Source organism: Bombina bombina, chromosome 6 (genome assembly GCF_027579735.1).
Source record: "Bombina bombina isolate aBomBom1 chromosome 6, aBomBom1.pri, whole genome shotgun sequence".
NCBI lineage: Eukaryota > Metazoa > Chordata > Amphibia > Anura > Bombinatoridae > Bombina > Bombina bombina.
Window position 1 is genome coordinate 1,054,708,735 of NC_069504.1, and position 13,403 is coordinate 1,054,722,137.

General features: G+C 38.8%; 1 protein-coding gene across 2 annotated transcripts in view; it reads right to left on the minus strand.

Annotated features, from left to right (window-relative positions):
- Positions 1 to 8,373: 8,373 nt before the first annotated feature.
- DCP1B (decapping mRNA 1B) overlaps positions 8,374 to 13,403 on the minus strand; it is a 306,108-nt gene continuing 301,078 nt past the window's right edge. For both annotated transcript variants that reach the window (XM_053718855.1, XM_053718854.1), the window contains one exon: positions 8,374 to 10,935. In XM_053718855.1, the coding sequence (XP_053574830.1) occupies positions 10,852 to 10,935 (84 nt within the window). In that variant the 3' untranslated portion in view covers positions 8,374 to 10,851. The remainder of the gene's footprint in view (positions 10,936 to 13,403) is intronic.

Consider the following 13,403-nt stretch of genomic DNA (forward strand, 5'->3'; position numbering starts at 1 on the left):
CATAGAAGATATTAATATCCTATACTGGCTACTAGTGTTCAAGTATTATTGTTACAATATTAAAGGGACACTGAAGCCATATTTTTTCTTTCGTGATTCAGATAGAGCATGACATTTTAAGCAACTTTCTAATTTACTCCTATTATCAAATTTTCTTCATTCTCTTGGTATCTTTATTTGAAATGCAAGAATGTAAGTTTAGATGCCGGTCCATTTTTGGTGAACAACCTGGGTTGTTCTTGCTGACTGGTGAATAAATTCGTCCACCAATAAAAAAGTGCTGTCCAGAGTGCTAAACCAAAAAATAAGCTTAGATGCCTTCTTTTTCAAATAAAGATAGCAAGAGAACGAAGAAAATTTGATAATAGGAGTAAAGGAGAAAACATAATTTATGCTTACCTCATAAATGTATTTCTCTTGTGGTGTATCCAGTCCACGGATCATCCATTACTTGTGGGATATTCTCCTTCCCAACAGGAAGTTGCAAGAGGATCACCCACAGCAGAGCTGCTATATAGCTCCTCCCCTAACTGCCATATCCAGTCATTCGACCGAAACAAGCCGAGAAAGGAGAAACTATAGGGTGCAGTGGTGACTGTAGTTTAAATTAAAATTTAGACCTGCCTTAAAAAGACAGGGCGGGCCGTGGACTGGATACACCACAAGAGAAGTAAATTTATCAGGTAAGCATAAATTATGTTTTCTCTTGTAAGGTGTATCCAGTCCACGGATCATCCATTACTTGTGGGATACCAATACCAAAGCTAAAGTACACGGATGAAGAGAGGGACAAGGCAGGCTTAAATGGAAGGAACCACTGACTGTAGAACCTTTCTCCCAAAAATAGCCTCCGAAGAAGCAAAAGTATCAAATTTGTAAAATTTAGAAATGGTATGAAGCAAAGACCAAGTCGCCGCCTTGCAAATCTGTTCAACAGAAGCCTCATTTTTAAAGGCCCAGGTGGAAGCCACAGCTCTAGTAGAATGAGCTGTAATCCTTTCAGGGGGCTGCTGTCTAGCAGTCTCATAGGCTAAGCGTATTACGCTCCAAAGCCAAAAAGAAAGAGAGGTTGCCGAAGTTTTTTGACCTCTCCACTGTCCAGAGTAAACAACAAACAGTGAAGATGTTTGGCGAAAAACTTTAGTAGCTTGTAAGTAAAACTTTAAAGGGACATTATACACTCATTTTTTCTTTGCATAAATGTTTTGTAGATAATCTATTTATATAGCCCATAAAGTATTTTTTTTTTAAATTAATGTATAGTTTTGCTTATTTTTAAATAACATTGCTCTGATTTTCAGACTCCTAACCAAGCCCCAAAGTTTTATGTGAATACGCTCGACTACCTACTCCAGCTTGCTCCTGTTTGTGTAAAGGGTCTTTTCATATGCAAAAGAAGGGGGAGGGGGGGGGGGAGTGTCTTATTTGCCACTTGCAGTGGGCTTTCCAGCTACCTTTTCAACAGAGCCAAACTGACAGCTTCTAAGTAAGTTTTTAAACAGTTTTATACTGGATTTTCATATCATTATCTGTGCATATTATTCTTTATAGTAGTGTCTATTACATGCAGTTATATGAAAATGAGTGTATACTGTCCCTTTAAAGCACGGGCCACGTTCAGATTATGTAAAAGGCGTTCCTTCTTTGAAGGATTAGGACACAATGATGGAACAACAATCTCTTGATTGATATTCTTGTTAGAAACTACCTTAGGTAAAAACCCAGGTTTTGTACGCAGAACTACTTTATCTGAATGGAATATCAGATAAGGAGAATCACATTGTAAGGCAGATAACTAAGAGACTCTCCGAGCCGAGGAAATAGCCATCAAAAACAGAACTTTCCAAGATAAAAGTTTGAAATCAATGGAATGAAGGGGTTCAAACGGAACCCCTTGAAGAACTTTAAGAACCAAGTTTAAGCTCCATGGGGGAGCAACAGGTTTAAACACAGGCTTAATTCTAACCAAAGCCTGACAAAAAGATTGAACGTCTGGAACTTCTGCCAGACGCTTGTGCAAAAGAATAGACAGAGCAGAAATCTGTCCCTTTAAAGAACTAGCTGATAATCCTTTTTCCAAACCCTCTTGGAGAAAGGACAATATCCTAGGAATCCTAACCTTACTCCATCAGTAATTCTTGGATTCACACCAATAAAGGTATTTACGCCATATCTTATGGTAGATTTTCCTGGTGACAGGCTTTCGTGCCTGTATAAGGGTATCAATGATTGACTCGGAGAAGCCACGCTTTGATAAAATCAAGCGTTCAATCTCCATGCAGTAAGTCTCAGAGAAATTAGATTCGGATGATTGAAAGGACCTTGTAGTAGAAGGTCTTGTCTCAGAGGCAGGGTCCATGGTGGAAACGATGACATGTCCACTAGGTCTGCATACCAGGTCCTGCGTGGCCACGCAGGCGCTATCAAGATCACCGATGCTCTCTCCTGTTTGATTTTGGCAATCAGTCGAGGGAGCAGAGGAAACGGTGGAAACACATAAGCCAGGTTGAAGAACCAAGGAGCTGCTAGAGCATCTATCAGTGCCGCTTCTGGGTCCCTGGACCTGGATCCGTAACAAGGAAGCTTGGCGTTCTGGCGAGACGCCATGAGATCCAGTTCTGGTTTGCCCCAACGATGAACCAATTGAGCAAACACCTCCGGATGGAGTTCCCACTCCCCCGGATAAAAAGTCTGACGACTTAGAAAATCCGCCTCCCAGTTCTCTACACCTGGGATATGGATTGCTGATAGGTGGCAAGAGTGAGTCTCTGCCCAGCGAATTATCTTGGAGACTTCTAACATCGCTAGGGAACTCCTGGTTCCCCCTTGATGGTTGATGTAAGCCACAGTCGTGATGCTGTCCGACTGAAATCTGATGAACCTCAGGGTTGCTAACTGAGGCCAAGCTAGAAGAGCATTGAATATTGCTCTTAACTCCAGAATATTTATTGGGAGGAGTTTATCCTCCTGAGTCCACGATCCCTGAGCCTTCAGGGAATTCCAGACTGCACCCCAACCTAGAAGGCTGGCATCTGTTGTTACAATTGTCCAATCTGGCCTGCGAAAGGTCATACCTTTGGACAGATGGAGCCGAGATAGCCACCAGAGAAGAGAATCTCTGGTCTCATGATCCAGATTTAGCAGAGGGGACAAATCTGAGTAATCCCCATTCCGCTGACTGAGCATGCATAGTTGCAGCGGTCTGAGATGTAGTCGCGCAAATGGCACTATGTCCATCGCTGCTACCATCAAGCCGATTACTTCCATACACTGAGCCACCGAAGGGAGCGGAATAGAATGAAGAACACGGCAAGATTTTAGAAGCTTTGATAACCTGGATTCTGTCAGGTAAATCTTCATTTTTACAGAATCTATCAGAGTCCCTAGGAAGGAGACTCCAACTCTTTTCCTCGTTCACCTTCCACCCATGTGACCTGAGAAATGCCAGAACTATGTCCGTATGTGACTTGGCAATCTTAAAGCTTGACGCCTGTATCAGGATGTTGTCCAGATAAGGGGCCACTGATATACCTCGCGGTCTTAGGACCGCCAGAAGCGATCCCAGAACCTTTGTAAAGATTCTTGGAGCTGTAGCTAACCCGAAGGGAAGAGCCACAAATTGGTAATGCCTGTCCAGAAAGGCAAACCTTTGTAACCGATGATGATCTTTGTGAATCGGTATGTGAAGGTAAGCATCCTTCAAATCCACTGTGGTCATGTACTGACCCTCCTGGATCATAGGTAGGATGGTCCGAATAGTTTCCATTTTGAATGATGGAACTCTGAGGAACTTGTTTAAGATCTTTAGATCCAAAATGGGTCTGAAGGTTCCCTCTTTTTTGGGAACCACAAACAGATTTGAATAAAAACCCTGTCTCTGTTCCGACTGTGGAACTGGACAGATCACTCCCATAACTAGGAGCTCTTGCACACAGCGTAAGAATGCCTCTTTCTTTATCTGGTTTACAGATAATCTCGAAAGGTGAAATCTCCCTTGAGGAGGGGAAGCTTTGAAGTGCAGAAGATATCCCTGAGATATGATCTCCAACGCCCGGGGATCCTGAACATCTCTTGCCCACGCCTGGGCGAAGAGAGAAAGTCTGCCCCCTACTAGATCCGTTACCGGATAGGGGTCCGTTCCTTCATGCTGTCTTAGAGGCAGCAGCAGGCTTTCTGGCCTGCTTGCCTTTGTTCCAGGACTGGTTAGGTTTCCAGCCCGGCTTGGATTGAGCAAAAGTTCCCTCTTGTCTTGTTGCAGAGGAAGTTGATGCTGCACCTGCCTTGAAGTTTCAAAAGGCACGAAAATTAGACTGTTTGGCCTTTGATTTGGCCCTGTCTTGAGGAAGGGTATGACCCTTACCTCCAGTAATGTCAACAATAATTTCCTTCAAACCAGGCCCGAATAGGTAGTAATTTAGATTTTGAAGTCACGTCAGCTGACCAAGATTTAAGCCATAGCTCCCTACACGCCTGAATCCAGAATTCTAAGCCGTTAGTTTAGTCAAATGAACAATGGCGTCAGAAACAAAAGAATTAGCTAGCTTAAGTGTTCTAAGCTTGTCAAGTATTTCAGTCAATGGAGTAGCTGTCCGAAAGGCCTCTTCCAGAGACTCAAACCAGAACGCCGCAGCAGCAGTGACAGGCGCAATGCATGCAAGGGGCTGCAGGATAAAACCTTGTTGAATAAACATTTTCTTAAGGTAACCTTCTAATTTTTTATCCATTGGATCTGAAAAAGCACAACTGTCCTCGACAGGGATAGTGGTACGCTTTGCTAAAGTAGAAACTGCTCCCTCCACCTTAGGGACCATCTGCCATAAGTCCCATGTGGTGGCGTCTATTGGAAACATTTTTCTAAAAATAGGAGGGGGGGGGGGAACGGCACACCGGGTCTATCCCACTCCTTATTAACGATTTTTGTAAACCTTTTAGGTATTGGAAAAACATCAGTACACACCGGCACTGCATAGTATTTATCCAGTCTACACAATTTCTCTGGTACTGCAATTGTGTCACAGTCATTCAGAGCAGCTAACACCTCCCCAAGCAATACACGGAGGTTCTCAAGCTTAAATTTAAAAGTAGAAATATCTGAATCAGGTTTCCCCGAATCAGAAATGTCACCCACAGACTGAAGCTCTCCTTCCTAAGCTTCTGCATATTGTGACGCAGTATCAGACATGGGCCTTAAGGCATCTGCGTGCTCTGTACTACGTCTAACCCCAGAGCTATAGCACTTTCCTCTGAATTCCACCAGTCTGGCTAATAACGCTGACAGGGTATTATCCATGATTGCCACCATGTCCTGCAAAGTAATCCCTATGGGCGTCTGTGATGTACTTGGCGCCATTTTAGCGTGAGTCCCTTGAGCGGGAGTCAAAGGGTCTGACACGTGGGGAGAGTTAGTCGGCATAACTTCCCCCTCGCCAGAATCCTCTGGTGATAAATTTTTTAAAGATAAAAGCTGATCTTTATTGTTTAAAGTGAAATCAATACATTTAGTACATATTCTCATATGGGGTTCCACCATGGCTTTTAAACATAATGAACAAGGAGTTTCCTCTAAGTCAGACATGTTTATACAGACTAGCAATGAGACTAGCAAGCTTGGAAAACACTTTACATCAAGTTAAACAAGCAATATAAAAAACGTTACTGTGCCTTTAAGGGAAACAAATTTTGCTAAAATTTGAAATAACAGTGAAAAAAGGCAGTTAAACTAAAGAAATTTTTACAGTGTATGTAACAAGTTAGCAGAGCATTGCACCCACTTGCAAATGGATGATTAACCCCTTAATACAAAAAACGGATTAACAAATTGAAAAAAAGTTTTTTAAACAGTCACAACTGCCACAGCTTCACTGTGGCTTTACCTTCCTCAATATATGTCTTTTGAAGCCTTTTGAGCCCTTCAGAGATGTCCTAAAGCATGCAGGGGACTGCTGAGGGAAGCTGAATGTCTCTGCCTGTAATTTTAACTAGGCCCCTCCCACTCATATTACAACAGTGGAAAGCCTCAGGATCAAGCCAGCCATGTGGAAAAAACTAGGCCCCAATAAGTTTTATTACCAAAGCATATATAAAAACGATTAAACATGCCAGCAAACATTTTATATTGCACATTAATCAGAGTATATACCTCTGATAGCAAGCCTGATACTAGTCGCTATTAAATCACTGTATTTAGGCTTAACTTACATTAATCCGGTATCAGCAGCTTTTTTCTAGCAAATTCCATCCCTAGAAAAACTTAAACTGCACATACCTTATTGCAGGATAACCTGCACGCCATTCTCCCTCTGAAGTTACATCACTCCTCAGACATATGTGAGAACAGCAGTGGATCTTAGTTACTTCTGCTAAGATCATAGAAAAACGCAGGCAGTTTCTTCTTCTAAATGCTGCCTGAGATAAAATAGTACAACTCCGGTACCATTTAAAAACAATAAACTTTTGATTGAAGAAAAAACTAACTATATTACACCACTTTCCTCTTACTACCTCCAGCTATGTTGAGAGCTTGCAAGAGAATGACTGGATATGGCAGTTAGGGGAGGAGCTATATAGCAGCTCTGCTGTGGGTGATCCTCTTGCAACTTCCTGTTGGGAAGGAGAATATCCCACAAGTAATGGATGATCCGTGGACTGGATACACCTTACAAGAGAAAGTTGCTTAAAATTGCATGCTCTATCTGAATCACAAAAGAAAAAATTTGGGTTCAGTGTCCCTTTAAGGTAGAAATCAAGATACTCATTTGTGATTTTCAGATTCTCCTCATTATAAAGAATAAATTGGCAATTGCGCCACAGGTTATTCTTCTGCATATGTTTATAGGGATATCATATTACTGAGCACCTTATTCTAATATCACTAACTAATAGTCACCACGTACGAGTGGGACATTATACAAGTATAAGTTATATATGATACTTAGTGGGAGAACCATAAAACATCCCCTTGTTGACACTATATACCCACTAAGAGACTCAGTATACTTTAAGAACCATTTCTATATTTGGATAGGTTGTATTTTGAAGGATTAAAACTCATTAATCTCTTAATTTGATGTGTTTCATATTTCACAATTATCATATTAATCACAATATCTGGACCATTATCTTTAGGTCTCTTACTATCCCACTAGAATCCAAATGGTGCTTGATTCATGTGTCTCTACTATATGTTTATAATTGTGTGTTTTTCCCATTTTTATTTATTTTCTAATTGATTAATAAGAGTTATTTTTTAATCCCCTTTTTTGTGTTCCCACAATTTTAGAACATTCATGTGTTTTCCTAAGTGTTACACACTATTAATATTGCTCTGCGCTCACAAATACACAGATCTCTTACCTTCAGTGGTCCCATGGCGAGGAGTGCTATTTAGTATACACTTTTTGTAGTTGGATTTTCCACTACTACTTTTGCTCTATATTTCTACAGTATACAGCACCCATCCCCTAAGTATACTTGCATTATTACTGTCTCAATTGGGTCACCATATAGAGTAGTGCCATCCTCTATCCCTTCTCTTCCCTTCCCTAGTTAGCCAGTTCCAAAGATATTCAAGTCTGCAGCAGACTGTAGACCAGGGGATTGTTTGATAAATCTGCATTTGATTTGGGGGGTTTATGAAATCTTCCACTGAGATATTTCTCACTGCTTGACTGAATTCCAGTTGACCCCTCTGTCCATGAGGCAATTTTGAGGGAGAATATGGGTCTCAGATCAGGTAGAGAACCCCTATCAAACGATGTTAAGAACTTCAAAGTTTTAGTTACTCTATCCTGGAGGCAAAACATAAGTGGGACAGTAATGAGATAGGGTGGAGCAAAACTCTGGAATGTAGGGGTAATCTTGCCTCCTTCCTGGTGGACAAGTAGTGCATTCCATATATGATCATTTGTGGACTCTTATCTTAAAAGACACAGTTAAAACAGGAAATAATTAAAATGTGGAGATAACTCCTTAATCTCATAGCTAAAACCTTTTTATACACACATACATAAACCTCCCATGATAAAGTACACTAGGGATTAACACATTTATATTATGACTGTTTATAAAGGCAGACAAGGGTAATTGACCTTAGATATATCTAAAATAATCAATGAAGTTAGGAGCCAGAAATAAAATTATGTGAAACATATTTATGTCTCCTGGGATCCATTAATCCTTGGATAACAATAAATTATTAATATTAATTGCACAGACCCTGCAAAGGGTATTGTTAAACAAATGACAATCTGTATAATGGACTATGAACATTACAGGATCTTTACTATTATTTCAAAATACCCTAATCTAAAATAGCTGTCACTCTATCCCACATTAATTGCTTGCTGATATACAGAAAGAACAAATCACACAATGTTTCTTGTTGAAAATATATTTATTAGGAAGAATCTTGCAAGACACAACAACATATTTTACACCAAAAGTGCTAAGCGATAAAAAAACACCTCCCAATAATTTATCTACATTTTATATCTTAAAAACAACTGAAAAATAATTTGTGTTCAGACCTTTACAAGTAAATAAATATGTATAATCACTTTTAAATGAAAAATAACCTACATAGTTTTAGTTTGACTGCAAAGGTTTCTAGAGCACTGGCCTTTTAACCGAAGGAGGATTACCATTACTTGAAAAGTGTTCATTGTTGGTGGGTTGGTGTGTGTACTGTATATATTTATAGAAATATAAACACACACATCTATATCCTCATGGAAAACACAAGTGGGGACGGGGCCATATTCACAAAAAATATGAGATCATTTAAAGGGATACTAAACCTAATTTGTTTCTTTAATGATTTAGATAGAGCATGCTATTTTAAGCAACTTTCTAATTTATTTCTATTATAACATTTTCTTCATTCTCTTGCAATCTTTATTTGATAAAGCAGAAATCTTAGGAGCCGGACCATTTTTGGTTCAGCATCCTGGATGACGCTTGTTGATTGGTGACTACATTTAGCCACCAATCAGCAAGCGCTACCCAGGTGATGTACCAAAAATGGGCTGGCTTGTAAGCTTAGATTTCTGCTTTTTAAAATAAACATAGCAAGAGAACAAAGACAAGTTTATAATAGGAGAAAATTAGAAAGATGCTTAAAATTGCATGCTCTATCTGAATCATTAAGGAAAACAATGTGGGTTTAGTATCCCTTTAATGTGCTCACATTAGTAATGCAATTTGTTGCAGTAAATATACCCATAATGACATTTATTTTATTGAAAAACGTAATAACTTTGCTTGAAAAAGGGTAACCAATTTAATTGATTTGGTAATAATGGGTTTTATCTTTTTGCTGTTTTGTCAAAATATTATCAATATATTCCCACTAAGGTGAACAGATAAGACAAAGGTAAGTGGCAAAACAGATAAAATATTTAAACCTCTAGTGCAACTAATACTTATTATATACATTTTTATTTATTTATGTGGTAATCCCAAATTTCAGAATTTTAAGACAGCTCTGCAATTCTCTTTTGCTCGGAATGGGCCTTATATTTACTCAAATATACACTGGTCCTGCATATAAAATTATGCGCCTAAAACATTGTGTGCTAAAAATGTTAAATTATATATTTCTATTAAAATTGATCTTTGTATAGACTCAGATTTAGCCAAAACAATTGACTAAGTCCTTTAAAATTCAGGGACAGAAAGCTTTCCAATCCCTTGTTCATCCTGTCAAGTCAAATAGGTACCAAAGGAATAAAAGCTTTGTCTCACTAGATAGTCCTTAGACTCCTTAGTAAGTCTAGGCCGGTGTTACTCTCTGGTAGGGATGTGTATTCAGGTAATTCGTAGGTAACGAATGGGAAAGATGGAGACCACAAGCAGAATTTGGCTCTTTTTGAAGCCAGATTTCTTCTTGTGAAAGTAAAAAACAGTAAGATCTGTGCAAATCCAGGTCTCAGTGTGTTGCACTTTCCCAAGAAAAAAAACCGTCTCTGAAAATAGACTAATGCCGCCGGCACCTGCCATCTTCCTTATTCGTTAGCGGTCGATTGATCTGAATATACATCCCTACTCACTGGCATCCCCACTCTTAACAACTGCAAATATATATATATAAATAAAGTCATTACACCGTGCAATAAATTAAGAGTGTAGCTACCTAAACAAAACAACTATGTTGCCATTTTTCTCAGATCTGCACTTATTCAGTTTATATAATTTTATTGACAAAAGGGTTAACATGGTTCAATCTTTAAAAGTAAAAAAAGAAAAAGAAAGTTCAGGAAATTTCAAAATGCTCAGAAAAATATACAATGTTGTAATCTGTGGTTTCCATTAGAAATAATGAGAAAGATAAAACATTTCATTACATACATGTTAATATTCCGCCTATCCATCTATTAAGTTCTCAAGACAGTGTCTGCCAATAAATCATGAGACAAATGTTTTGTAAAACTAAATAAATAAACACAACTGAAATCCTCAGAAACATTACATCATATAGATTGTCTTTGTATTAAAATACCTATTTGTTACGAATATAGACACAATATATTCAAGGCACTATCGTGTGATTCCAGGCTGGAAGAGGACTTTTAATAGTAAACATGGACCAAAATAATTAGTGTCCATAAGAGTTGATGGTAATAAAATATTAGAAATATCTGCTCATATACCACACATTTTTGTAAGAATTTAATTTTAAAAATGTCTTTTCTATAGGTAAATATTAAAATTCTGTATTGGGGAAAGAAGGTTTTGAATGTTGAAGAATAGCTATGGTTAATCTGTGACATAAACTGGTGTTTCCTTGCACCGCCCCTAGTTTTAGCCATCACTCAAGTCACTTCCTGGAATGTTAACACAGATGGTAATAAATGATCAAATCTTTCTGCCAGGAGCACTTCCTTTGACCAGAACGGACAGGTAGGATTCGTAGATTGTATTCAAGAAGTCACTGTCATTCTGAAAAGGAAAGAAAAAAAAAGTATCTGCACCTGGATTCATAAATATTTGTTTTTATAAATACAAAAACACATTGCTATAATAGCAGATGTACAATCAAGAAACAATGAAATGTAAAGTTAAAAGGACCACTACATATAGTACAATTGCATAATCAACAAATGTATAATAAAAAAACAATTGAAAAGCATTGTACAAATCCCCAAATCTGGAATTCCAAAATACAAACTTATTCTAAAAACTTTTAAATTAATATTTAAAAATAAATAAAAATATTCAAAAATAACTATTTTTCCTAGCCTGTAAGTCACAATCTTCTCCAGTCACAAAAAGTTTGGATAAAGGGTTTTCTACAAGTAGTTCATTTTTTTCTGACAAATTTCAAAGTTAGCAAAATTAGTCTTCCCCCCCTTCATCATGTGACAGTCATCAGCCAATCGCAAAAACAAAATGTATGCTTACCTGATAAATTTCTTTCTTTCCGGGCATGAAGAGTCCACAACTTCATTCCAATTACTAGTGGGATATTCACCTCCTGGTCAGCAGGAGGCGACAAAGAGCACCCCAGCAGAGCTGTTAAGTGTCACTTCCCCTACCCATAACCCCCAATCATTCAGCCGAAGGGAAATGGAAGAAGATAACACGGTATAGAGGTGCCTGAGGTTTGTTAAAAAGAACTGCCGTCTTAAAGGGACATAATACTCATATGCTAAATCACTTGAAACTGATGCAGTATAACTGTAAAAAGCTGACAGAAAAATATCACCTGAGCATCTCTATGTAAAAAAGGAAGATATTTTACCTCACAATTTCCTCAGCTCAGAAGAGTAAGTTATGTGTAAAAAGTTATACTCAGCTGCTGCTCAGCTGCAGGTAAAAAAAAAAAGAAGAAGAAATGAACAGCAGCCAATCAGCAGTGCTGAGGTCATGAACTCTTTTACTGTGATCTTATAAGATTTCACTTAACTCTCATGAGATTTCATTGCAAACTTCCTTACACTGAATAGGGAAATAAGATGAGAGTGCACGAATGCTCGCTCCTTCCACTGTCTCAGGACAGACATACTGATTTGTTGCTTAGAAGTCCTTTACAATGGGATGTGGCTACTGAGGAACTTTTGCAGTAAAATATCTTTCTTTTTTACATAGAGACGTTCAGGTGATATTTTCTAGTCAGCTTTTTACAGCTATGCTGCATCACTTTCAAGTGTTTCAACATTTGGGTATTATGGCCCTTTAACTTAAACTAATGACGGATCGTGGACTCTCCATGCCCGGAAATAATTTTTTTTTATCAGGTAAGCATAAATTATGTTTTCTTTCCTATGGCATGGAGAGTCCATGACTTCATTCCAATTACTAGTGGGAACCAATACCCAAGCCAGAGGACACGGAATGAAAGGGAGGGAGAACAAGACGGGCGGACTTAAACAGAAGGCACCACCGCTTGAAGATCCTTTCTCCCAAAGGAAGCCTCAGCTGAGGCAAAAGTATCAAATCTATAGAATTTGGAAAAGCAATGCAAAGAGGACCATGTAGCCGCCTTGAAAATTTGCTCCACAGAAGCTTCATTTTTAAAAGCCCATGAAGAAGAGACGGCCCTAGTGGAATGAGCCGTAATTCTCTCAGAAGGCTGTTGTCCTGCTGTCTCATAAGCTAACCGGATAACACTTCTCAACCAAAGAGAAAGAGTAGTAGAAGTTGCCTTCTGACCCTTACGTTTACCAGAAAAAAATAACGAGCATGCAGCAACATCAAGGTTATGCAACAGACATTCCTTCTGAGGAGGATTGGGACAAAACGAAGGAACTATTTCCTGATTAACATTGCGATCCGATACAACCTTAGTAAGGATTTCCAGCTTAGTACGAAGGACCGCCTTATCTTCATGAAAAATAAGGTGAGAATCACACTGCAGAGCCAAAAGTTCAGAAACTACAAGCAGAAGAAATAGCAATAAGGAACAACACCTTCCAAGATAACAATTTAATGTTAACAGAATGCATCGGCTCAAACGGAGCCTGCTGCAACACTTTAAGAACAAGATAAGACTCCAAGGAGGAGCAACAGGACCAGAGCCTGAACAAAAAAATTGAACATCTGGCCGGTCTGCCAGACGTTTATGTAAAGAACAGACAGTGCAGAATTCTGACAAACCTTTCTCCAGGCCCTCCTGAAGAAAAGACAAAATTTGGGGAACCCTCACCCTGTTCCAAGAGAAAACCCTCGATTCACACCAATAAAGGTATTTGTGCCATACCTTATGGTAAATCTTGCGAGTAACAGATTTACGAGCTTGAACCATGGTGTCAATGACCTTCTCGGAGAAGCCATGCCTAGCCAAAACTAGGTGTTCAATCTCAAAGCAGTCAGCTTCAGAGAATCCAGATTTGGATGAAGTAAAGGACCTTGAAGTAGAAGGTCTTTTCTCAGAGATAACTTCCAAGGAGGAAGAGATGACATCCTCA